This window comes from Tyto alba, unplaced genomic scaffold, assembly GCF_018691265.1.
Source record: "Tyto alba isolate M040663 unplaced genomic scaffold, T.alba_DEE_v4.0 Super-Scaffold_45, whole genome shotgun sequence".
In the NCBI taxonomy this organism is placed as follows: domain Eukaryota; kingdom Metazoa; phylum Chordata; class Aves; order Strigiformes; family Tytonidae; genus Tyto; species Tyto alba.
The window spans coordinates 3,829,845-3,856,781 of NW_024881321.1; the positions used below are offsets into that span (position 1 = coordinate 3,829,845).

At 43.1% G+C, this 26,937-nt stretch overlaps 1 protein-coding gene and 1 long non-coding RNA gene across 3 annotated transcripts; one reads left to right on the forward strand and one right to left on the reverse strand.

The window, feature by feature from the left end:
• Nucleotides 1-664: 664 nt before the first annotated feature.
• On the reverse strand, nucleotides 665-3,165 carry LOC122154728. The gene is made up of 2 exons (XR_006166781.1): nucleotides 3,007-3,165; nucleotides 665-1,538 (listed from the first exon to the last, which is right to left on the reverse strand). It is a non-coding gene; the product is annotated as an uncharacterized LOC122154728 (long non-coding RNA).
• A 108-nt stretch (nucleotides 3,166-3,273) lies between these two features.
• On the forward strand, nucleotides 3,274-26,937 carry RUBCNL (rubicon like autophagy enhancer). Of its 2 annotated transcripts, XM_033006678.2 has the most exons (16): nucleotides 3,274-3,757; nucleotides 3,987-4,096; nucleotides 6,276-6,384; nucleotides 8,728-9,390; nucleotides 13,473-13,558; nucleotides 16,803-17,010; nucleotides 17,875-17,979; nucleotides 20,359-20,401; nucleotides 20,745-20,877; nucleotides 21,286-21,431; nucleotides 22,223-22,287; nucleotides 23,444-23,682; nucleotides 24,467-24,528; nucleotides 25,778-25,931; nucleotides 26,055-26,145; nucleotides 26,674-26,937. In XM_033006678.2, the coding sequence occupies exons 2-16, from the start codon at nucleotides 4,025-4,027 to the stop codon at nucleotides 26,784-26,786; spliced, it is 2,289 nt and encodes a 762-aa protein (XP_032862569.2). In that variant the 5' UTR covers nucleotides 3,274-3,757; nucleotides 3,987-4,024; the 3' UTR covers nucleotides 26,787-26,937. The 2 variants fall into 2 exon arrangements, with proteins under 2 accessions (XP_032862569.2, XP_032862571.2); XM_033006680.2 differs by lacking the exon at nucleotides 3,274-3,757 and having other exon boundaries at nucleotides 3,766-4,096.

Sequence of the window (26,937 nt, forward strand, 5' to 3'; positions counted from 1 at the left end):
CCTCCTGAGATCAGTTCTGCTCTGTCCTTTTCTCCGCTCCATGATTTCCACTGGTTAAAAGGATGTGTGGACACGCACTTGATTCTCTCTTCTGATGACAACAGTTTCACTCACTACAGGGTCTTTAAAATAGGCTTCATGTCATCTACAACTTGAATGTGTGTTAATTATGGCAGCGACATAGCACCAGTAGTGGACAGAGTCAGAGTTCCTGAGCAGGAATGGCTAAGGTACCTTCAGTCTCCTTGCCATTCCATCTTGGGTGGCTGAGCCACTCAGAAAACAGCTGTCACAACTACTAGGATTAAATGATGTTGTCACAGAAATTATGGTCTTTGGCTGTATTAGCATTTACTACGTATTTGTAAAGAAATATCCACCAGAAGAAAGGAGGATGTGCACTGATCTGACGGAGATGTGCCACCAGCACACCAGGGCTATAGTAGCTTGCTCAGGAGCATCGCGGGTGGAAAGCTGAGGACACCGTTGCAAGCAGTTGTCCTCTGCCAGGGTAACAGCAGCCTCAGACATGTTTTGTATTTTGACTGGATGCCCGTAAATCAACATGTCTGGAATGCTTTAGAGGGTCAGCTGACCACTAATTTTCTGGATGTATGTTTGGCTTGGGATAGTTACCCTATCCTTGTAATTATTTTGGTTTTTACTTCCTTTTTTTTTTTTTTTTTTTAGCAAATTGATGGTATTTTTAACTTTAAGCCTATTCCAGGTAGCTATTTCTTGGAGAATTAGCAATAATAATTTTTTATAAAAGGTAGAGTTCAGTCATTCTGCAACATTAGCCTTAAAACTTTTTTTTTTTTTAAAAAAAAAAAAAAAGCCTTTGGGGCTTCTCTGTAGAAGTCTTACAAATTCTCTGTAGAAATCTTACAAATAATTGCCAAAGTTGAGCTATTTCAGTTGTGTGATTAAAAATATTCCTTTTCCTGATTTAAAAACCGGCCCTGTTTCTTTCACACAATATAGTGCAAATATTAAGGAGTTCAGCACTGTCTTGGGCTCCTGTCAGGAACAATGCCTTCAATGTGTTTAAATAAACTCGATTAGAGACACCAGGGATATCTGCTTTCAGTTCTCCCAGTGTACCCTTCTGTAGCTCAAGGATCTCACTGTGGTATGTATTTTAGCTACTGCTGAAGTTCATAATCCATTTACTTCCATTCCCAAGATGCAGAAAGTAGGAAGATTTCTCTACAGAAGCCCATTGATGTGAGCTCTTAATCCACCATCTCTGCTCCTAGCCTCATTTTTCTGGATTTTGACATTCTGCTGGAAGGTTTTGGGCAGGTTTTTGCTGCTGCTTTTCATTTTGGCATATACACTAGATAAAATATCTTGGGTTTTAACTCTTCCTAAACCAATACGAGTCATTCTGGTATTAGGGCAAGATGCCAGTTTTACGCACTCTGCTCTTGTTGAGTTTTCACCTTGTCCACTTTACAAACTGGTGGGCATTTCCTTCCTCTTCTTCCTTGTGATTCTGCATCTGTCCAGTTTTCTAGTATTTCTGTTGGTGACATCTGCAAAGAGTAGAGACACTTTTAATCACGTGCCAAGCAAAGGGTCTGACACAAGGGTTCCTGACAATACATATATGCATAAAGAGAACAGCATGGAGAGAAAAAAAAAAAAAAAAACAACACAATAAATGGATATGAAAATCTATGAAATGCTACCACACTCTTCTTGTGCAGTATTGCTTTCAGACATATTTCGTATTTCGCATTTGTATACCACCTTTAATGTAAGAATTTTGGAAAACTTTATGGGAATGAAACACAAACTCCCTAGCTGACTTTTTCCAGACTCTAGTAAGAAATCCAGCAGAACTATGAATAAATCTATAGCCTTTCCCACCTTACTACCTGTTCTTCTCCACCTGAAGGTGTAATTTTCTCAAAAGTAGAATTTATTTTTACACATAGCAATGTGAAATTACCATTTTATAGCTGAGAATTTGAAACACACACGATAGGATAAACATCCAGACCAAGTTCAGACAACTGTGCAGCTTGGCCAGCGGCCACCCCTGAATTTCCACAGCCCAAATCCACTGCCCCATTTACTGGCCAAGTCATCATCTGTGCTTAAAAAGGGAGGCAATTACTCCAGGGCATCTGAAAGCCACATTTTCAATTGCAGCTCTGTTTTGCATTCTGTTTACTGCTTCCACTGATTTCAGCATGGTACCATCTGGATTCCACCTCCTTTCTATTTCCTTATGGTTTGCAATTTCCTAAGTTCCTGCACATGGGGTTTTTTTTTTGTGTTTTATGGACAATCAGCAATTTTTTAGCTCCATGAATACAGCTCAGCCTTCCTTCATTTTATTTTTAGCCCAAACTGGCTACTAGAGAACTGCAGTTTGCTAACTTGGAGCCAACCAGGGCAGCTGACTCAGAGACCAGTCTGGCAGATGACTCAATCCCTTTCTAAAGCTAAGCGAGAACGGATCTTTGTCATTTCTAATACGCCAGCTGGTTGCAAATCCTCGAATACAGCTGATGCCCCAGGGGTGCCTGCACTTGTTGCCCGTGGGCCTGTGCATCCCTCCACCCCGCCCCAGCCTGAGAAAACACCCTCCATTCACTCCCAATTGACTTATCTTTATTGCGCTTGGTTTTAGAATAGAACTATTTCAGTTAGAAGTGACCTAGTCCAACTGCATGACCAATTCAGGGCTGACCAAATGTTAAAGCATGTTGTTAAGGGCATTGTCCAAATCCCTCTTAAACACTCACAGACTTAGGGCATCGACCGCCTCTCTAGGAAGCCTGTTCCAGGGTTTGATCACCCTCTCGGTGAGGAAATGCTTCCTAAAGTCCAGTCTAACCCTCCCCTGGTGCAGCTCTGAGCCATTCCCACACATCCCATCCCTGGATGCCAGGGAGAAGAGCTCAGCCCCTCCATCTCCACTTCCCCGCCTCAGGAAGCTGTGGAGAGCACCGAGGTCGCCCCTCAGCCTCCTTTTCTCCGAACCAGGCAAACCCAGGCTCCAGAGCCGCTCTCTCACGGGTGGTTTCCGCTGTTGTTCGCGGGTTACGTTCGGGCTGGGTTTCGTCGAGTTTCGCTCGATCCAACCCCGCGGGGCGGCCCTGACTCACCGGAGAGCCGGGCGGCTCCGCTCCGCCTCAGGCACCCGCCGCCGCCGGCAGCCCCGCCCGCCGCGGGAGGCCCTGCCCCGGGGGGCGGTGCTCCCCGCCCCCGGGAGCCCGCGGGGCCGCAGCCGCCTCGGCCTCAGCCCGGGGAGGCGGCGGGGACCGTGCGGTGTCCCGGCGGGCAGGGCGGGCGCCGCGGCTGCAGGTGCGGCCGAAGCCGAAGCCGAAGTCGAAGCCGAAGCCGAAGCCGAAGCCGAAGCCGAAGCCGAAGCCGAAGCCGAAGTCGAAGCCGAAGCCGAAGCCGAAGTCGAAGCCGAAGCCGAAGCCGGGCGGCAGGCAGGCAGTCTGAGGCGGCGGGATGTTTCGGTGCATTTCGCTCCGGATTAAGCTCTTCCCAAAGCCGTCCGGCGATCTGAGCGCTTCCGTGTGAAGGGCTGCGCGGCTCCCCAGCGCCGTGCCGGCGGGACAACGCCGGGTTTTGGTCGTCGCCGGTGCCTTGCCCCTGCCCGGTACCGGCGGGGAGCGCAGCCTCTGCTGCAGCGCCGGAACGCGGGGGCTTCGCTGGCTTCGGTGCTGCCGAGTCCTTCTTTTACAACAAACTGCGGGGTACAGCGGATCAATACGCTCCTGTTACGCCTGCGGTAGGCATCCCCGCTGCGTCGTGCAGTTGTTTTGTTTTGTTTCTTCTTTAAAATCCCGCATTTGGCTCTTTCTAGCACGTTGTCGCTGAGCTCTGCTTTTCGGTAAGCTCCCAAGCGTGCGAAGTCAAGACCGAAAACAGTTCGGAACGTGAAACGTAGCGTCTGCAAAGCACACGGAGAATCGCGGTTAGCGTGGCGGCGATTGTAATTCTTTCTCTGCTGCTTCCAGGTACTTCACAACAACAAAAAAATGAATGTTTTCCCATCATGTCTCTCCATGCAGTAGCTCTGGCCAGCTACAGCACAACAGAGGTCTTCAAGCACCCCTGCTCGAAAAAGGTAAGGCAAGCAAGGCATCTAAACGTTGGCTCAGTGTTTTCGTTAGCTGGGGGAACTTCTTTCAAAAAATAGCTTTTAATCGTCAGTGGTTGTGGTAAGCACTTTATTTTTAAATGCTGGGGGTTTTACGGGGTTCATTTTGGAAATACAGTCCCGACACTGAGAGGGGGAAGGGCTGGCTCATCTGTGCGATGAAAGATGTCGGTGGTTTTTTATCGGTTATGGCAGGGTGTTGTGGTACTTCACATGCACCTCTGTCATATTTCCTTATAAGCGCTCTTCAGTTGTTTTTTTTTGGGGGGTTGGGTTGTTTGTTTGTTTTTGTTTTGTTTTGTTTTTTTTTTTTTTTAGTTTGATAGTTAAATACCAAAGGAACTCTTTACCAATTTGTGGTATGGTTGAAATCGTAACATCTTAGAAGTAAATGGAAATCTTTTATCTGAATGCTCAGAAGACCTTTTGCTCCTGATAAGATCTAAGAGATGAGAAGGTTGTGAAAAAAAAAAAAAAAATCTTAGCACTCTTAATGTTTACGCTTACTGATAAAGTACTTGTATTCACCCCGGTGTCAGGCAGCTGTGATACTTGCATCCTAAGATGTAGTCTGTTAATTGGTGATATTAAAAGTATATTTAAAAAAAAAAAAAGTAATAAAAAATTAGTTTCTGTAAGAACTACTTTATCCAGTAATAATGACAATATGATATTTATACATATAAATCCTGCCTACATTACAGTTTTTTTAAGTTAGTGCAGAGAGGAAAAAAAAGAAAGCACTATCAGATACTGAAAAGAGTATTTTTCTAAGCGCTGGCATAATCAAACACTAAATATTTGAAATTCAGCATACTGGTTTTGGCCCACGATGTTATTCTTCAGTTAAAAGGAAAATTCTTTGTGGGTTTTAATTTCTTCTTCATTCCATGAGTGTGAAGGGTATCTGGACTAGATCTGCTCTGAGTCACCTCACTCTCCCGTGGGACCGCATGGGGAACTTGGAGGTCAGCACAGGGTGACAGGGGACAGCAGACCTTTTAACACCTTTCTCTTGGTATGGGATCACAGGGTGAGGGTGAGAGGCATCCCGGGGATGCTTCTGTGTGGAGACATCTTCATGATGTCACTGAGCCGGGGAGAAGGCACGAGGTACACCTTGGTTAAGTGCCTTTTCGTGGTGCCTGCCGGAGCAGGACATGACTTTGATTTTTTCCTGTTTTCTGTGATGTGCTCTGCACCTCCATGATATTCTTGAGGCAGTGGAGAGGGAGCGGAAGACAAATGTGTGACCCTCAGAAGGAATTTGTGATCTTGGAGAGGGGGGAGACCTGTTTCATTACTGTCTTGAGTGTATCTTACTGCCTTGTTAGAATTAGCCCCATCAGTATCTGCGCTAAGCTGCTTGCCCTTGTTCAGCTTATGCTGATTTGACAATATGATAAATCCAGCTTTGGGGTTAGACATACCAGATCGGAAGCATCATTACCACACAAAGTGAAATGCTGATCTGGTATAAACCTGCTCAGTCAGTTTAAATGCTTTTAAAATTTTTGTCAGTTTATACTGGCAGGCTGTATGCCAGGTCAAGTATTATCTGTGTCGCTTCTTGCTTTATGCTGGGTCAGCCACATTGCTGACGTGAACCGTGTGTACTGCGTTCTATCAAATTAAGCAGATGTGATTGTGACCATGCTTGCTCCCAGTCGATACAGCTGGGAGATCAAGCAGCAGATGCATCAGGTGCTTGTGGTGTCAGGGCCTCAGATTTAGCTCACAGACTGTATACATCTAAACAGGCCCGTGCTTCCAGCTACGGATTGGTTGTTCCTTGAATTCTTTTCCACTTTGTTCCTGTTGTTTTGCAGATACATAGACACCTGATTTGGCATTTTCTCTTGTACATGCCTTATGCACATTTAATTCTCCTACCACAGAAAGTTTCTTTTAGTTGCCTGCTTTCTGGAGTGCAATACAAGAGGCAGAGTTGAGATGCCAGCTCTCCTCAGATGGTGCATGCTTTTAGGGAGATTTTTCAGACAACCAGAAGTATAGGCAGTGGTTAGGTGACTGTTGGCAGGCCTTAGCATGGTGTTCTTCCTGCTGGGATGACTGTGAGACTGGGAGTATCATTACCAGAGTACTGTTGTTTTATAATCAGATTGGCTATGTGTTCTTGTTCTAGTTAAACCACGGAAGCCTAAAGGTGGCTTTCACCGAGTCAACGTATTCTTCAAATCCCTCAGCGAGGATTAGCTGCCTTGCTCCGACACCTCAAATCTCCGTTCTCTCAGGTATGCCAGTTTGTTCTAATCCTCCCTCTGGGGAGCTCTCGTGCTTGTAGTTCTAGCAAAAGCTGTCGATATTTGTGTGTACTAAAAAACTGTAGTCTGGTTGGAGAGTGAAACCTTGCTTATTGGCTTTAAAGATGGGACAACATCAAAGTATATTATACAATTTGAAAGTATGGGGGTTTTTTTCCCTTTCAAATGGTAGTTTGGCCATGTCAGTTATGCTGGCATTTTGAGTGCTCAAGAGTAAAATACTTGAATACTTGTTTCTTGGCAGGTTAACTCCTTGCTCATTCAAGAAATAATTTCTTGGATTTTAACAGATCACCATAATTACTCACATGAGTATCAGTTGCAAAACTGAACTTGAGTTTGTTTTTTTTTTTATTGGAACCAGTCTATTTCTGGTAGTAGTTTAAAATGTGGGTTTTGGTCTGTTCGGGTTTTTGAGTTTGTTGTTGTTTTTGTTGTTTTTTTTAAAGCTTGACAGAACAGAATCGTGACTTAAAATTTAAAAAATTGTTCTTTTCTCCTCTTACAATCCACTAAGAACAAGTATTTAGTGGAGTAAGTCAGTGTGGTTATATGATTAGCGCTGGAGATGCTACATGATGCTGGAGTAGTGGAGATGACGAAGGGTGAGAGGGGATGGGAAGGCTGTTAGGATGGGCTTTGCAATAGGAGAGCAGAGCAGAAAACTCTTAGTTGAAGACTAAAACTAAATGTGTTGTCTTGCACAGAAAAGATGCTGTTTTCAGCCTAGGTTAAGGTATTCCTGTGCAAGTAAAATGTCAGTAGTTACCAAAATTCCTTTCTTTTCCTGAAAAAGATTGAAATACATTTGTTTGAAAGTCAGCTTTTCCCATTCCTGCCCTTATTCTGCCATGGCTGGCTAAGTTGGCAAGGTGCTTCTTTGCAAGTGCAGCCAGTAAAATCTGCAGTTTTGCTGCTGTTTCTGCAAGAGCTGTGTACTGGTAAGTGGCAGGTGGCTGGTCCCAATCACTGATCAACTCTTCAGCTAATTTTGACCTGGCTTTACTAGGACAGCAGTACTAGCAACCCTTGCAGTATAGCTTATATGTGATGTTCTTAATTTTTTTTTCAGTTTTCTCTTAATGAGGACTGCTTTTTGTATAGACTTGCTTTTACAAAGTATGTGGGCGTTTTTGTTTTGGTTTTGATCCCTTCGTTAGTAAACTTTCTTATCATGCAGTTTGAGTGCTTGCTGGCTTCTGGGTGAGAGATTTACTGTTTTCCATTGAGATATGTCCAAGGAGATCAACCTTTGGGCAAAGTCTGCAGTCTGCAAGACCTACTGCTTTTTTCACCACTGGTGTTTAACATTCCTCGTGGTCCTAACTAAGAGTTCTTTGCCCTGGAAATGAATCTTCTCGATTGTAGCTATTCTTAGCATTTTACAATGGACTTATCTTCCCAAAGGAGACAGTTATTAACTTAAATTGTTGTGATGTGGTTGATAGTTTATTCTTGACCATAGACTTTGTGTCTCATCTCTCCATTGCTTGGATGATGGCAGTTCTTGTGAGGCTTTTTGTTCAAGGTATAGGACTTCAATTTATACTTGAATAGCTACTGGTTGAAGTGTGCACTTCTACATCATGCTAATGTTGCTGTGTTTGCCACCGAAAGCAGTTTCCCCATTTTCTGTTGAACTCTAGTTTTGCAGTAGATCACGTAGGACTTTGACGGGCGGAATTTTTGATTCCTTCAGAGGTATTATAATGAACTCACTGTAACAGAGCTAGTTTTCTTTATGAGTTCACATAAATATTGACACCCTTATGAGTAATGGACTGAAGGTTAGTTTAGCCTTTTCCACATGAGGAGGAGTGTCTGACTGAACTGAAACACACAGGCCCATGACATTTTATTACCAAGTGTGCTTTTTTTTTTTTTTTTTTTTCTTCCTGCTGTATTGATACTCCACATGTCTTGCTATAATGTGACCTCTTTTACTGGCAATAGAACTAGTACCTGTGCTGGTAACTGTACCTCATCCATTTTTTTTTTTAGAACACTGATGTTTTTGAGCATGCTGACAATCAGTCACCATTAAAGTCCTAACTAATTGTGTTTGGCTAGAAGCAGCATACTTCACTGTTGGTTTATTACCTAGCCTTATCAACGACAGAATTGCTTCCTGACTGAAGAAAGCAACAGCTTTCTTGCAGGAAGAGGCAGCAGTGTGGTGTGTGAATTAGTTCTTCCATTTCTTCTCACCCGTGTTTAAAAATAGTGTGTGTTTTATTAATGTTGTATATGAAAAGTATATATTTTTTTTATGATTGCTTCCTAACGTCTCAGTTTCTTGCCTTTTCTGAACAGATGAATACTCAAGGCCAGCAGTGATTGGACATGCTGGAAGTTTTGGATCATACCCAGACAGTGCTGAAGCTATCAAAGACATTCTCGTGTCTGTTTTAAATGCGTCTGGTTTGAAGCCCTCTTTGGCACTGGAGCAGACCACAATGCAGGGAGCTGAGCATCTGGACAGTGATGTGGAGCAGTGGGAAGAAAGCAGCGACGGGGATAGCCATGACGACAGCGATTCTGCACATCACAACGCTGCCTGTACACAAACAGACATTCGGTTTACAAGGCACCGGGCCTGTTGGGACAACACGTGCTGCAATTCCTCTAAGCCCTCACTGGATACTTTCTTTTGTCCCCGTTACTCTGACAGGGATTCTGCTGCTTCCTCCTTGAATGGTTTCACTCTTTCAGACGTGTGCCCTCTGAAGCAGGACTGCTTTACCCAGGTGACGTTAACAGGAGGCACTGTCACATCAGCTGTTGTGCATTCTGGAAAAGAGCATTATAACTCTTCAGAAAGAGACTTGGCTTTCACAGGGCTTCTTCCAGATCCAACTGTTGGTAAGCCAGCAGATGTGTTGAAATACCCTGATGCTTTGGAGCCTGCGCCTGTCAGCAGTGGTGACAGCAATTCTCCCAGTGGACTTTCCCAGTCAGAGCCAGTCAATCCAACAGGTAACTTTACAGGTCCACTTTTGTTTTAAGATTTCTGTGCTAAGACAGACAACTGTAAATGAAATGGGCCTTGTTTATGGCGATTGCAAATTAGACAAATGCTGTCATTCAAAAGAGGGGAAAGGGGAGAAAGAGAAAGCTTAAGAACTGAGAACCAGAAGGTTGCATTCAGTGAAACAGGAGACACTCATGCTTACAGTAGTTGTCAGTCTCATGATGCAGAAATGCTTCTGTAATATGCAACCTTTGGTGAAATGTAGAAATCGCTGAGCTGCAAGCAATGTAGAACATCCACTGGATGAAGCTTCTACCACTTTTATCTTGTCTTCACTGTTACCCTTCTCACAAAAGCAGATAGCACTGATCTGGGCATTTGGCAGCGATTTCATCGGTGTCTGTGGGCTCCCTGGGACATCTCCTTGTGTTTGATGTGAGCTGGAGAAGAGGGAGTCCTTTGATTCTGGGATTTTGGAGGCAGGGCATTAACATCTGTGGTCGTTATGACTAAATTGGCTTGTGCTAGAGTGCGACTATTTTTTTCTCTTTCCATTTCCCAGTGCGCCTGCCATCTCAGAGACACATAGCCCCATCCAATGCAGATCAGGATCTTTTTGCCCCTCACCAGCTTCCGACCGCGTGGGTATCCCGCATGTTTGTGAAGAGACGCAGGCCGAGGGCTGCTAGCAAAGGCTGCCTCCTGAGGAGGGAGTTCCTGCCATCGCAGAGGGCTCGGGCAGCGTGGGCCCGTAGGCGAGGACCTGTTCAGTGGGGGGGATTCAGTGCGGTGCCCCCCGAGATGGCTGGTGGAGCGGCTGGCCTGGCCTCTGGGCCGTGTCCGCCTCCATGGGGCGTGCCGGCCTGCCTGGGCCGCAGGCCTGGGCCCCGGCCCCTCAGCTAGCACAGCGGAACAGTCCCCTCAGGTTTGATACCTCACGTCGATATGAACAGCCTTTGCTACAGCGAGATGAAACATTTTTATTTTTATTTATAAGGGGTGTTAGGGGTGTCTAATGGCTGCTTCTAACTAGGTATGGAGCCTCGGAAAGATGGTGCAACTGAGGGCTGATCTTTCTGCTGGAAAGCAGGCAAACAGCAGGGACCACTCAGCCCGCCTTTGTATTATAAATAAAAATGGCAAGGCTGACTTATGTAGATTTATTTTTTCTTTTTAATTTTATTTTTATTCCTCCTTCTCCCTTTGGTCAGTATCAGTCCTAGTGTCACCACCCTTTTGAGCTCCACTTCCAAGCTCTGGTCGTTCCTAGCTATTTACTTGGAGCTCCTCCGAGGCCTCAATTTGACAGCGAGATCTCAAATAGGCACGTGCCGTTGCAGGGCTGGGAGCGCTTAATAATAACAACGTTGTCATCTGGGGTAGGCTGTGGTCAACAGTTAGTATGGTGACAATTATGGTTGTTTCCTTCTGCTGGGTGTTTTGTTGGCCCCGTGAATTTGAGAGGTGCCGGCCAGGGAGAAGGAAACCACCCCCGGCGGTTGGAGCTGGCTGGGGCCAGTTGCGCAGGTTTGGGTAGCCACGTCTGGAAAACACAGCCCAGGCTCTTGGTGTTAGCGGGGACCACGAGGCACGTGTGAAAGAACAAATAAATTGTGTGTGACTCGATCTTCTGGCACGAGTAGGGTGTGTCACGAGCTTGCGTCGGGTCAGTAACGCTGCTGGCTCTCCAGAAAGCAGATGGAGGAATGCAGCAGCCAGGTGACTGAAGAAGTAGCATCCTTGATTTTACTAACAAATAATCCTCATGGGAGCCAGGATTCTGTTAGATGCTGCGCAACATGGTGGACTCTGCGTTAGGCTTCGGTCTGTTCTGTACAATGTGAAAATTTTGGCATTTCATTGTTCCTTGTTGCTTCCAGCTGTTTAACTCACCACTGGGTAGCTGGGGGCGGCAGGAGTGATGTCTCATTCTCCCCTGCGTTGTGCAGGACTATGCGGATGGGAAAAGAGAATGACAAACTGAAAAAGAAGAAATTAAATACTTCTTAAGAAAGCGGGAATTACACAAGAGCATCTCCTGACTTGTCATCCTTTCCATTTCTATCTCAGAGGTGGTGGTTTCCCACTTTTGTTTCTTATAGGAGAATTGGTGAGGGATGTACAAGATGTAAGAAAATTACATAGGACAACTTAAATCAGAATAAATAATTTTTTTTTCAGTGGGATTTTATGCTGGTCCTGTGGGATCCCTGTTAGGCCTTGTTCATACATTTAAGGACCATTCCCTGGTGGCCTCATGGAACCTTCTGACAAGGCTCCATCATTGTTAATGAGGAGCCTGTGACTGAATTTGGTGTTTTCTGGGGGCTTTGTTGTGGCTGGTGTGTCACAGGCAGTTGGCAGGGCTTTTTCTTGCTTTTAACCTCAGTGTGCATCAAAGTCACTTCCTTCTGTGGCTCTTGAGGACTCTTTCCCCACCCCCAGCAGCCTTCAGGCAACAGCGCTCAGGAGCAGGAGGGTGACCAGATTATTTTTTGCCTCAGACCCAGAGTTGCGTCCCATTGCTGGATGTGTTGGGCTTTGTTCCCATGCTCCTTTCCACTTTACATTCTTTTCACAGAAAGATGCAAGTAGGATGCAAGAGGTAAGCAAAAGAAAAAGATCCTATTAGGTTTCAAAATTATATTTAAGATGAATTGCATCTTCTATTTTAAAGAGAAAGGAATAATTTTCCAATTTCCTTATTTCTGCATATTATTTTTAGTTCAGGAGTAATATTTGCTCTTTTAACTGATGAGAATGTAAGCTTTTATCAAGCTGTAGAGCCATTAACTCTTACCTGTGCTCCTTACACACTGCTTATCCAGTAAAATGAATCATCAAATAGGCATGAAAGTAGCCTGATTAGGTGATTAAATCTGTTTTCATAAATTATTCTCATTTTGTGGGACCTCTTTATCCTTCCTGTGACTTTTAAGCAAATTTAGGAATGGCATTTTTTTTTTTTTTAAGAGCTATTGATTAAGCCATGTTATCTGCAATGGCTTTAAATGGCATGTGTGCTAGTAGCATTTAGATATGGTTTATTTTATGCTATAAACATCACTACAGTGAAACAAATTGCTTGGCTATAGGGTCAAAGAAGAGGTAGTAAACACAAGTCAATGTGAAAAAAAAAAAAAAAAACAGGAGTAATTTCTTTTCATAGTTCAAAAGTGTGTATATCCATAGACATTATAAACAATCTTTGTTATCCTTCCAGCAGATTTCTTGTAGCAGTGGTTGTGAGTGCTTTGAAAACAAAACATGAGGGTGTGATCTCACACCTTCAATTATTTGGGGAAGAAGATTGTGACCATATATACAAAAAGCAATCCATGGTACATCTGTAGAAAACCAGATGCGTCACCTGCTGCATAGTGAAAAGTTCTTAACGGGAAAAAGAGATTAATTTTGTTTCACCTGCCTATCGTACCCAGCAGCACATGCCAGGAAAACAGAACTGTTATTCTGGGAAGCAGAGAGTACTGTGGCTAGCGCCTCCATCCCGGTTGTGCATATTATCATGCAGTATGGGTTGCATTTGGAAACAGGAGGGAGATTTCCTCAAGGTTTGGAAGCATAATGACAGAGCTTTTTCAAAGTTGCTGTAGTCCCATGATACCAGCAGTGATTCAGGGAATCTTTTAGAGCTGATGCATCTCTCTGTGTGCCCGGACAGCAGTGAGATTTCTTTTTTCTTCCAACTATTGTGAATGAGCAGAGGAGTTGGCCATGTTGAAAACTGTGGACCATCCCTGTAATCCTAGCCTGAGGTTCTGGCTCTGGTTGTCCGCGGGCGGTAGCTGGCAGAGGGCTGGTGTTGGGGGTGCTATCACCACACAGCATTTAAACTGTGTTTTCCTGGTAGTTGATATTCCTGCTTCGGGTTGGTAGGGTAGTTCAAAGGCCAGTGAGTTCCTCGCATTTCTCTCTTCTCCCTAACTTCCACCACAACCTCTAGCCCCAACGGTGTTCAGTTTTAGGGCAGAAAGTTTGTTTTGCTTTCTGGAAATCACTCTGCACTCATCCTGGTTGCTGCAGAAGAAACTCAAAAAACTAATAAAAGTTCTTGTTATACCCACAGATTCTCCTTCTCCTTTGAACATAAGTGCTATACTCCTGAATCGCTCATTGCAGGACATCTGCATGCTTCCAGAAGATGTAGAGAAGGTGAGGACAATAAAGACTAGTTGTATTTTTTTTTTTTTTTCCGTTTTATAGTGGCAAAACCAAATGACAGGAGGCATTTCTCAATAACAGAACTTTCTGATAGATGGAATATTCTTTACAAATCCTGTATTTTCCCTCTTCTTCCCCTCTGTGGGTGAACATACAAACCTAAAATGCCTATTTCTTAATTTATTTTTATTCTTAATCCATTAATTATTTTAAAATAGGAATATTTTATAACACTAAACATTTCCCCTTTTCACTCCATCATTTTCCCACACATTCCTTGAGACCAGACGTTAAGATTATTATAGACACTTTAAAGTTACAGTAGAATATGTTATGTAGAATTTGTTGCAGCTACATGCATATGGATGGGATTTACCTCATGCTTTTATTATTGGGAGATAGGGAGAAGTTGGGGTTTTTTTGTGGGTGCGCATGATGAGCATGTGAGATCGCTGTGAAAGAATTACCATATGAATAACAAGCACAATAACTGTAACATTTGGAGTAATTTAAGCAGTTTCTCATGGTTTCTAATTTGCATAAGGGGCTCAAACACTTAGGTGTGTTGCTAGATAGGCAGCCCATTGGAGCTTATAAACAGAGGTAAAGGTGAGAAGATAATGTTGTCACACATAACTCTGCTAAATGTTAATCTTTTCTAACATTTGGGAAAGAGGGGTTAATGTTATAATTAGTTATTGCAATAAGTAGGATTTAATCCAAAAGAGCTTCAAAGATGTGCCTACAGAAGGAGATTTTTTTGCGGGACTGTGGATATGCATGTGGTCCCATGTCCTGGGCCCAAGAGGTAATTGTCTTTGTGCACAGCACTGGTTTTACTGGAGTGGCACATCCTTCATTTGATTTGAAGCTCTCAGTGTCCCTAAGGTGCATTAAAAAAAAAAAAAACACAAACAAACAAACAAAACAAAAAAAAAACCCAAACAAGACAAACAAACAAAAAAACACAAAGCAGACAAACCACCCAATAAGTCACACACCAAAAGCCAACAAACTTGTGAATTAGCTTTTCATGTTGCTTTTTGTAAAAGGTGTTTCAGAAAGGAGATGATGTTTCTCCATCTATAATGTGGGAACCAAGCCCAAAGTAATTTCCTTTCAGTCACCAGGAGACCAGTGAATAGATATCTGGATTAGAAACTGTAGTCGGAGAACTACTGAGTGAGGCAAGATTGCATCAGCTACTTCTGTGTAGATGATTGGGGGCTGATGTGACTACAGGTGTTAAAAGATATCAAGGGCTTAGTCTGTTATGAAAGAGGCTGCCTTAAAAAAAAAAAAAAAAACAAAAAAAAAAAAAAAAAACCACATAACAACCAAAAAAAAAAAAAAACCAAAACCAAAACAAACATCTAACCAACCAAACAAAAAAACCCCAAAGCACTTTTATGTTGTGAAATAATCTCTTTGAAATTTAGGAAACTGAAAACTAAGGTACGTGTAGTGTCAGCAGGTCTGTGAGTTGTAGTCCTGTGCCAGGAAGGAGATGGGTCAGATAATCTAGAGGGATTTTCCACTGATGCGGGTGGGTGGGGAGAGAAATGAGAAGGTTGGTGGGGCTGCTTCCAGGGATGATGGACCTATGAGGAGGCAGAGCTGAAAGCTGGTAGTCATGCTGAGTACAGGAGAGCTGGTCCATCTTTCTGCAACGCAGCTCTTGAATGCACTCATAGTTGCTTTTATCAGCAGGGTGTGCTGATACACACGCTGCGCTCTGTCCCTGATTTAGGGTTAACCAGTGCCACACAGGTTTTTTGAATCTTGGAAGTAGGAGATGTCTTCTTTATCTCCCAAAAGGAAAATGGCTGTTTAATTCTTTCATTTGCTGATGGTGTTTCACAAAGTTCACTGAAAGTTGTCTCTGGAGAAACTGTGCACTGTGATGTTCATCAGTGTTAAGGAAAAGATAAAAGCCTCTTCAAACACCCACAGGTACTTGTGGGCTCTCTCTAATGTTGAGATTAATCTCTTCTAAATGCATTTGGCTGTGGACAATAAGAAAGCAGTGATGTCTGTGCTCCTTCAGATATAGCTGTTTCTAAACACTGATGTCTGTCTTCATGCTTCCCATACAGGTTGTAGGGGATGTCATGAATACTGACATGGAGTGGTACAATTTTCTGAGCATAAGCCACTTTATAAAAAGCTTGAATTATTCTGCACTCAGGACCTCTAGCCCTAGCTACTGCCATTTTTTTTAGAGGTTTAGCTTTGCACAATGCAGACATGCACAGTTGAGAGGGGACAGTATCTGGACACCTCTGGGTTTCCATCCGTGCACCTGAGTGCACCTATCTCTTCATGGCACGTTAATTTTTAAACTGAGCCCGGGCTGGGAAGCTGTGCCCAAGCCAGCAGCAGTAGCTCAGGTTCAGGGCTGGTGGGGTGCTCTGTTAGACCACAGGAAGCAAGGGATACAGCAGTGCTGTTGGGAAAGGGAGCTCCAGTTTTGTCTGGATGTCTCAGTGATGCCGGAGGTGACTTTACAAATTGCCTTTTCCTAGAGAACGGGTGACCGAGGCAGGCGAGATGTTAAGGGACACCATGGGTAGGGGTTGTCTGGCCGGGAAAAGCTAAGGTGAAGCTTTGAAACAGCTGCCTTTTACAGCAGCGTGAACCCCAGGGGAGCTAGGCTCCTACTTGCAGCCTTGAGTTGACCACGTAAGCTATCTCACTACATAGTCCCTACTTCACTGCCTTAACTCTTTATGAGTGAAAGCATTTTACTAGCTTCTGTACTACCCATCACCTGAAGATCTGCAGTCCCTTCAAAACTTGCCACTTCTGGCCCCGTCCAAGTTAGCATGGGTGCAAAACTGCTTGTACATGCTGACTTGAAATTAAGTCCTATTAAATAGGTTACATGGATTCACACTTGCATACTAAATAACCTAGTGTAACTAGAAGACTAAGTCCCTAAAATGCATACATATTAATGAATTAGGCATGTAATCGAGTTTCTTTTTATCTAATAGATGAGTAAGATTAAAGTAAATTGTATGTTTTAATCAAGGGTGAGACAATTATCTGAGCAGTTGCCTTTTGCATGTTGTCTCTGAATTGCCCTTGGGGTGTTTCTTTTGTTGTTTAAATGAAAGGTGAGATAGCCTTACTTCTCGGTTGAGTTGAAAAAGTACAGGGGAAAATTATATATTTCACTCAAGTAAATATCAAATACGCTGTGTACTAATGAGCGTTCCAATCCTGTGTCCAGGAAAACGCGCACTTTTTTGTTGCAGATATGATTATAGCATCGCTAGAAAAAATGAAATGTAATATCCTAAGCCAACAAGCAGAGTCCTGGGGTGTGGAGGAAGCGAGTGGATCAGATGGCAGCTATCACACTGATTTGGTGTTATCTTCTTACCCTGGAGTGAAGAAGTCTGATTCTTCTGTTGCCTCTTCAGACAGTGGCTATGAAGGCAAGTTACTTAGTCCATACGGCAACCTTGTCTGACAGCCATTGCCATTTATTTTTATGCAAGAAAATACTAAATTAATTTGGGCATTGCTTGGAACCAAATCATCTGTTACCTTCGAGTCTCTTGAGAGCTGTGTTTCCCTGAGGATCATTATGCCACAAGTGTTTTCTCTGTGGGCTGAATTCTTCCTTTTGAATGCTCACATCTGTATTATTTTATGTGAAAAAGAAAATATAAGATTGAAGTGCCACACACCAAGCACAACTCTCCACAGAACATGTCTGTAGTTGGCTGGTTTTGTCTCTGCTTAAATCCTTTTTTGCAGAATTTGAAGCTTGGCTCTTTTTTTCTGTGTTTACTTCTGCAATATGCAAATCAGGCCACGCAATTGATTTGAGTGAAACTGCCGCGCTTATTCATGCACGTATAGTTTGAGACAAGATAATAAATGTTCCTGGCACTATAATGTTTGAGTCAGCACACAGATTTTTGAGTAGATTTTAGTCTCTTCAGTAATATGGACCTTAGCAATGGAACTTAAGTCTAAAGTCTAAATTTAGACATAACTTCTGGGGAAAAATGGATGGCGTGCTTGCACGTGAGAAGGGGAGAGACCACTAATAATATAAAAGCTTTTGGTTTAGTCTCCAGAAACTCCTTTCTGAGAAACTGAGGGGCATGTTGTATGACAGACACCCAAGAATTGTTTTTATACACATGCACAGAAAGCCAAATAAATAAAATTGCTCTCTGAATACATGCTGTGTGCTAAAGTTTTGATAAGCAAAGAAAACTATAAATATAAGTGCAGCTACTCTGTAAATGCTGGCAAAGTTTAACTGGTGTTGTCTTTGTTCCGGACAGGCAGTGCTCTGCTGCCCGTCAGCTCCCCAGTGCATCTGCCATCACGTCATGAGGCTACCAGATTTCGTTGCCACAGTGACTCAGAGGATGAATATGTAATTATTGGTAAGACTTTAAAATTACAACTGCAGCAACAGCTCCATTGTTTAGCTGAATTTGTTGCATGGTTAAGAAAATATATTGACTTAGTAGCTGTTGTTGCAGGAGAAGTAACGTGAGATAATGGAAAGAACAATATATATGCATGACTTCTTATTAGAACACATGCAGAGATACCAGACTGGTGCAGGATTTCCTTTTGTAAAAAGGAATCTTTGCTGATTTGAGGGTGTGGCGGGTTGACGCTGGCTGGGCACTAGGTGCCCGCCAAAGCCGCTCTATCGCTCCCCTCCTCAGCTGGTCGGGGGAGAGAATATAATGAAAAGGTTCGTGGGTCAAGATAAGGACAGGGAGGGATCACTCACCAATTACTGTCATGGGCAAAACAGACTCAACTTGGGAAAATTAATTTTTTACCAGTTAAATCAGAGTAGGTTGATGAGAAATAAAACCAACTCTTAAAGCACTTTCCCCCCACCCCTCTCTTCTTCCTGGGCTTTACTCTCGATTTCTCTCCTGCCAAAGCACAGGGGGATGGGGGCTGAGGTCAGTTAATCACACATTGTCTCTGCTGCTCCTTCCTCCTCAGGGGGAGGACTCCTCACACTCTTCCCCTGCTCCAGCGTGGGGTCCCTCCCACGGGAGACAGTCCTCCATGGACTTCTCCAACATGAGTCCTTCCCACGGGCTGCAGCTCTTCATGAACTGCTCCAGCGTGGGTCCCTCCCACGGGGTGCAGCCCTTCAGGAACAGGCTGCTCCAGCGTGGGTCCCCCACGGGGTCACAGCTCCTGCCAGGAGCCTGCTCCAGCGTGGGCTCCTCTCTCCACGGGTCCTGCCAGGAGCCTGCTCCAGCGTGGGCTTCCCACAGGGTCACAACCTCCTTTGGGTGCATCCCCCTGCTCCAGCGTGGGGTCCTCCATGCAGGCTCCACTGTGGACCCCCACGGGCTGCAGGGGCACAGCCTGCCTCACCGTGGTCTTCACCAGGGGCTGCAGGGGAACCTCTGCTCCGGTGCCTGGAGCACCTCCTCCCCCCTCCTCCTTCACCGACCCTGGTGTCTGCAGAATAGGTTCTCGCACATATTCTCACTCCTCTCTCCAGCTGCAATTGTGCAGCAGGTTTTCTTCCCCTTCTTAACTCCCAGAGGTGCTACCACCTCTGTTGATGGGCTCAGCCTTGCCCAGTGGTGGGTCCATCTCGGAGCCGGCTGCACTGGCTCTGTTGGACATGGGGAAACTTCCAGCAGCTTCTCATAGAAGCCACCCCTGTGGATTCCCATACCAAAACCTTGCTGTCCCAACCCAATACAGGACTGGAATTATGTCTAAGGATGAACCCAGTGAATGTGGGTGAGCAAAGTGTGAAACTGACACAACCCTAGTCAACTGTAGCAGCGTTGCTTGAGACAATTTAGGACATGATCAATTCCTAATTAAAGAGGTCGTTAAGGTTTTAGGCAGCCCTTCCTTTGCTTCAGGACTAGAGCAGAATGTCTCTGTCCCCTTATAGTCACCAGTGCTCTGCTTCTATTCAGGACAGCCTGAGTTTCTTTGGTTACCTTCTGTACTTTACATATACAGAAACCCTTAAAAGTAGCCTGAGCAACATTTAACCTCTATCTTATTTTTTCCTGTTAACAAATGCATTTTTTATTGTTCCCTTTGGTTTTAGAGATTCACTTAGTTTTTCACCACCTCTTCCTTTAATCTAAGAGTAAAGAATTAGCTCCCAAAACTGAATTTCTAGTAGCAAGAGTTATTTTGATATGCATGAATGGGGAAGCATTTGTCTTGTGAACAGTACGAATGGCCAGTACTAATGCTACCCACGTGAACACCTTGTCTGCATAAGCATATTTTGTCTGTACAAACATAATGAAGAAACGTGTGCTTTAATTCCATTCATCTCACCTGTTACTGATTTGTTCATGGTGTTAGCTGGCATGCTCGTGATGGGTGTCTCCAAATATCTGTCGGCGTCCAAAAAAATGAATGTGCACCCTGTTGGTTCTGTATATTATTATTTATGTCTAGTGCCTCCTGGCTGGACCTGGCCTAGCAGGCACTTAGTTTCTCTTTACCAATTCTCCCCCTTTTGAAGGGAGGCTGATAGTGACTATGTGACGATCAGTGACTATGTGATGCATAGCTGTTAGGAGTACTCTTCATGAGTGGATGTCAGAGATTTGCCAAGGAGATAAGACTCTTTATGCCTGTTTTACACCCAGGCCTGAACTTATTTCTCATATCCAGCAAGGGTGTTGTAAAGATTAATGTATTTGAAACTGACATTGTGGTAGCACAGCAGGTAGATTTAAAACAGTGCTGAGTAACAGAAGCTTTGTTTCGCAGATGGCTTGATAAAATTTTCTGCTTTTTCACAGAACTTGAAGACCTTGAAAATCTGTCTGTCGCCCCAGATGAAAGGTAATGCTATGTATCTTAGCCTGGTGGCACTACCTTTTCTGCTGGACCAGCTTTCTGGTGACTCTTCTGGCTGGGACACAGAAAGCTGTGGGAGTGGTAGATTTGGTCCTCGCAAGGAAGGGGAAGGAATGCTGCTTGACAGCAAATGTCTGTGGCGCTTGGCTTAGCAGAGCGCTTCTCTGGTCCTGGAGTCTCGCTGGAGGGTGGTGGCTGTGGCCTGGGTGTATCAAAGCAAGGCATGGGAGAAAACTTCTCAGGGATGCAGAGGAGGCAGCGGGGCTGCTGCTGACATGCTGCTATTCCCTGCTATGCTTTTTCACTGTTTGTATTGCTTAACTTTCAGATCATCTTTTGAACCGGGCAGCAATTCCGCTGAAGCGACAGCCCAGGAGTTGTGTAGAGCTTTCAGAAAACACTGGTTGCAGACAGACTCTTCAGTCCAACTGTCTGGTTGCCTGAGCTCGTCTAAGCAGAGGGTGAGTCTGAGCCGAAAACAGCGGGCTCTTTATTTGGTTCCCCAAATAATCATTGTCTCGCTGCAGCTGCTGCCCTGTTAGAGAGAGGGGGGAAGCTGCATTAAAAAAAAAATAAAATAAAAAAAAAATAAATACAGATGACTATTTACAGTTTATTAGTTCATCTTAGATAAATTTTTAGAAAAATTATTGTCTCTAGCACTTTTCAGCACATTTAAGATGTACAGTTGTAAACAGTGAGGATGTATTCTCTTCTGGGACTGATATGAGGGAATTTAACTGAGGGGGGACTGGATGCAGGTGAAAACTGAACTTTAAAATCCTGGTGTATAAATGAAGATATTTCATAGCATTTAACATATGCCCAGCTCATGGGCTGTTCATCTTCGAGTTTGTCTTTCCCAATAGTCTGTGCTGAAAGAAGAGATTCCAAGAGAGCTTGAGTCCAGTTTGAATCTGGCTGAAGAAATAAAGATCATATCCAAATTAAGAGGATCTTCTGGCTGGTCTCCACCGAGATCTCAGATTATATTTAATATTCACCCTTCAGTCAAGTAAGTCTAAGGGATCTGAACATTGTTGTTTAGTACAGCATGGGGATTTGTTTAAAACCTGTTGAAGTTGATGGAAGGAGCCTGGGTGATTTAACAGAACCTAAGGTTGGAGCTAGTGCATGGTGCAGCCTTATGCAGTGTGTGTCACCAGCTTTGCTGGAAGGCAGATGGCATCTTTTTTCCCTCTGTTGGCACATCCTGACTAACATGGCACGTGCACTTTTACATGTGATAATACACATACTGTTTGGTGTTATGTTGGCAGTGTGCTTAGCTGGACTCTTAAAAAATTTCATTTTGTGAGACTACCCGGAGAATATTCTTCACAGTTTCCTTGCTGATATTTTATGGGTAGTAGGTTTTCAGAAAGGGAAGTAAAAACAAGTTGTGTTTGGTGAAACTACTGTTTCACTCTGCGTAAAGTGCTGTTAAATGCACGCAGCAGGCAACTAGCTAATTCCCTGTTTTGCTGCAGGTCCAGTTGCTTTTTCAGTTGCAGATGCGGATTTCCCACTGCCACCTAAAGAAATGGAAAAGAATTTAATTCTTGCATCAAGCCATATTTAGGAGTAATTGATGGTATAGTCTCTACATAATAGCTTAGAGACTCCTACTGAAATAATAATCTGCACCTCCTTCCAGAACTCCCCTCTTCATGTGGAAGAGTAGAAATCAGCTCCTAATTTGGACATTTTCACTGGTGCCTGTGTAGCTCTCTTGCACTTTGGGAGAATGTTAACTAAACTGTGTTTTGGATGCTGAAAGGTGTAACTATTTGCCTCTGTATGCAGGAGAGATGCAGTGGTGGCTGCCCAAAACTTTACATGTGTTGGTTGTGGAACTCCAATAGAAAGCAGTAAGTATTGCCAAAAGGGGAAAAAAAAACCTTATGAATCCATTACTAGTAATCAGGCTTTAATCTTCACCAACATAGGTTTACCACAATTGTAAAATGATCTGAGATAGAAGGCAAATCTCACTGTTGAATGCACCTGCAATAGTAAGTGGTAAGATCCCACTGCCCGGAATTTCTCACTGTGGACAGAATACAATACTTGATAGCTGTCCTTGTCATATACAGTAAAAATTCATGACAGTCAGCAGCAAGACAGGAAAAACAATCAAAAAAAAAAAGTTCCAAGCTGGGAAGTGCTGGTTTGACATATTCCAATGGCTTCTTTCCATAGCTGTTCTTCTGTGCCAGTTCACACATTTCCAAAAGTCTCTTTTTAGAGACTTTATGGAAGTTTTATGCAAGCTTATGAAATGTGCATTTCTGATCTTTTGGGGCGTCTTTTAAAAACTTCTTTTTTTCTTTACATCTTGATCACAAAATCCTGCTTGTGTTTTTTTGGTGATACTTTGTGAGAACTGCTTGGAAGTGTGATGATTTACAAGTCTGACAACCAGACTGTACCTGAGGAATGTTTGAAGCGGCTTTCAGGACTTGTTCTGGGTCTGCTCACAAAAGAGCAGCATTTGTGATGGCCTGTGAAGTATCAACAATTTGTGATGGCACATTAGCTTGAGCAAACCTGATATTCTGGGATGGCTGGGAAAAATCCACAAACCTCTTTATATGAAAAAGTATTATATGAATGTGACTCCAAGATCAGCTTGTCTTTTCATTTGGTAAAAGTATTTTGCTGTGTGTTTTATCTTGTGTGTCTCTCTTGGGGGTAAAGCAGCAATGATTTCTCTAAGCTCTCATGGTGATAAGTATAATCAGTTTGACAAATATGGAAACGAGGAAAGCTTTCTCTTCTAATGCAAAGTACAGACATTGTGAATGTGTTTACATCAATAATAAACCCCCCTACTTTAAAAAGCCAAACCAAAACAAACCAGAAACAACAAACAAACAAAAAAACAAAACCAAGAAACCCCCAGAATAAATCTCTTGTCCCTCGTTCCAGTACATCTGAGTTATTTAGACAGAATAGGCATACAGACAAGAGGTATATCCAGTAAGTATTAGAAATATTCACAGTTTCATTGCTGCCTACCTGCAGAATATGTTGGGAGACTCCGCTATTGTGACTACCTGGGGAAATACTTCTGTGACTGCTGCCACAGCTATGCCCAGTCTTCCATTCCTGCCCGAATACTTTTGAAGTGGGACTTCAAAAAATACTACGTATGCAACTTCTCCAAACACCTACTGGACAGCATATGGCAGCACCCAATTTTCAATGTGTCGTGTGTTAACAAAGCCCTCTACACAAAAAGTAAAGAAATGGACAGGGTGAGGGTAAGTGTGGGCTTTTTTTATTGGGAATTTGTGGGTCTGAGACTTTTGGGAAGAACTCCTTAGTGCAGTTTGTCCTTTGCTGTGTGGGTATGTGGGAAGGAGGCAGAGTTTGTTTCTCTGCACTTAGACTTGTCCCATCACCACTTCTGGGACTTGCCCTCTCTCTCCTCGGATAAATGGGGAGGAGAGAGGAGTTTCCATCTTCTGCCAGGGGTCTCATTTTCCCCCTTGTCTCTGGGAGGTGTTTCCTTATTGGTTTCCAGTTTTAGTCTGCAGAGGGGAGCTGGGTTCCTGCAGTAAATATTTACCTCTGCTTGGCAATTGGCTGTTGGAAAGCCCCAAAAGTTTTGAATGACTTTTTAATTTTGTGAGCCACTAGAGAAGACACCTTTGGCTCCTCTAAGGGCTGTAAATCCTACACTTTGAGAAAGAGTGCTCTGCTGAAGATTACAAGTTGCCGTGCGGTCCTTTCTTGGCTGAGGAGACACTTGCCTGTTGTTACACAGGTCTGGCTTTAGCATCTTGGTGTGCTGACATTTGTAGTGTTAGGAATTGTTTCCCTTGTCGGTGAATAAAAGTAGCCTTTCCCTTCCTTGGCCTTTTGTGCATTAGAAAATCCATTTGTCTAATTCTGTGCTGAGCGTGAGGTTCCTATTTTTCGGTGTGCTGTGATGTACTGACAAGGGTTTCTGACTTAAATAGTGGTGTTTCTCACTTATGAATATGTAAATGCAATTGGTTTTAATTTCAAAAACGGTTTAATTTTTCCCCTTCCATCTTTTAGGAGGCACAAGAACAGCTTTTTCATTTGAAAAAGCTTTTGAAAACCTGCAGGTTTGGTGAAAGGTATGGGCTGTGAAAAATAGCTTATTAAATTGTATCGAAGGTGCTTATAGAGCCTTCTTCTCTAGAGGCATTTCAGTGCAGTCTTAAATGAGTTAATATGATCATTAGAGAAAATTCTAATAACAAAAATTCCTTCTATTGCCCTGAAAATGTTGAGCGAAGAACAAGTTTTATGTGGTAGCTTTCTGTTTCTTGTAACAGACTCAGACATTTGATTTTTAAATGCTGAATTACTTTTTTGTTAGGTGTATATTTTTTCTACTCTGTCTCTCTTAGGTTCTTTCTCATTCTTAAAAAGTCAAAGATACTTATGTATATCTCTGAGATAATTTGCCTTTTTAAAAAAAATTGTAAAAAAATGAACAATTGTGTTCCTTGAGGGTTTAAAGTTTTCTTCCAGAAATCTGTCATAATGTTCAATTTAGTTTATTTTATAAATATACTCAGATGAAAGTAGTAACCAACAGTGGTAAATACCAAAACATCACCTTGCTTGTTGCTGCACATTAAAAATTTGTGGTATTCACCTTCCCAAACTATGGGCATAACTAATTAGGGAAACAAGTGAATGATAAAACCTTCACTGCAGAATTTCTGACCTTTTTAAAAAGAAAAATAAGCTTTAAAAGTAGGTTCTACTCTCTCTTTAACATTGACCTCTTTAATTTTGGTGAACGTGTAATTTTCTAACACAGAAATGTATTTTAATGTCTCTCTTCTAGACAACTAACTGTGATTCTGTTATATAAATAAGTGTTAGGATCCTCACTGTACCTTCTAAACCAGTGATGTTTTAAAAGTAATACCTATATTTTCAGTATAGCTCAGTACCACTATAGTTTTACCCAATGGTGACCTATGCAGGATAAAAAAATCTCAAAGTTGTCTGTGCAGTTAAAAAAAAAAAATAAATAAATAACCCTAGCTTATTGCATTAGATACTGTATGGGATTTTACATACTGTTCCTGAGGTAGGAGAGAGCCCTTTATGCATTATTTAAGAATTGTTGGGTAACTGCATATGGCAACTCCAGTGCCTGAGGAATGCACATTTAAAGCAGACATTTCATTCTACATCCCATCTCCAGGTTTTTAATGTGATCTCAAACTGGCAGGGGAGGTAAGATTTAGCTTGAACTTGCCTTATATGCTCTGTGGGTAACTAGAGAAGTGAAAGGGACTTATTCTGAAACTTGTACTTGAAAAACAACTTTTTATAACTTGCTTTGTTTTTCCTTTCTCTTTGCAGCGTACTGAAAGAATTTGAACAGGTCCCCAGTCACCTGACAGAGGAGCTGCATCTCTTCTCACTGGATGATCTGGTGAAGATCAAACGAGGGCAGTTACTGCCCCTTCTTAAAGATATTCTGAAGAGCTCCACCTCCCACGTGGATGGTTGTGAGGTAAGGAAAAGCTGGGGCTATTCGCGTCCTCACAGCTGCTAGTGTGAGGAATATCCCTGCTGACATTCCCAAGTATTTTTTTCTTGGATTGAAAGTAAATGAACTCTCTTGCTGTCCTTGTAGCTCTGTCAAGCGAAGGGGTTTATCTGTGAATTCTGTCAGAGTGCAGATCTGCTCTTTCCATATCAGATTGCCAAATGCAAAAGGTGCACAGGTATGTTCCAGACCAAACATTTTTCCTCCTTCCTGGGGGGTCACGTCGGTGTGTAAAACTGTTCAGACTTATTTTAGGAAAACATAGAGAAGTTGCTTCACTGAAAGCATGTGTATTTGAAAACCTTCATGTGTATTTGAAAACCATGGATAGCATGCATCTTTGAAAATCAGCCTGTGAGAGTTACCTTGCATCGGTGAATTCAGAGAGCAAAACCAGGGACTTGCCTGAACGTAATCATGGCTGCAGGGGGAGGCTATTTTTTGGACCTACACGTGAGAGTCCCTGGGACACTGCTATACTGCTGCTATAGCAGAGCTTGCTGACATGCCTTGTGAAGCCTGCAGATCTTACCAGAATGTTTAGTCATAGTTAATAACAGTGGTGGGTGTTGTCCTGGCCTTGCAGGGCTTCTGTTTAATTTTATACTTGGGTGAATTAGAACATCCTTCAAGGAACACAGCTATTGATTAATTTCTTGGATTTGTTTTTTTTCCTGGATGTTAAACTGCTTGTACGTATAAACAGAGTGCAAAACATGCTTTCACAAAGCGTGCTTCAAGTCTGGAGGCTGCCCAAAATGTCTACGGATTGCAGCTCGGAAGACGTTTTCAGAAACTCCGTCACCGGCGCCTCTGTGAAACTGGATTCCTCTGACTGCTGCTTTCAAAAGATGCTCAAAGCCAAATCTTCAGGTGCCTGACTAAGAATTAAATAATGTTGTTTTAGACATTACTATTTTTAATGAGTGTCTCCTTTATGGGGGGTAAAAAAGGAAAAAAAGAAGGGGGG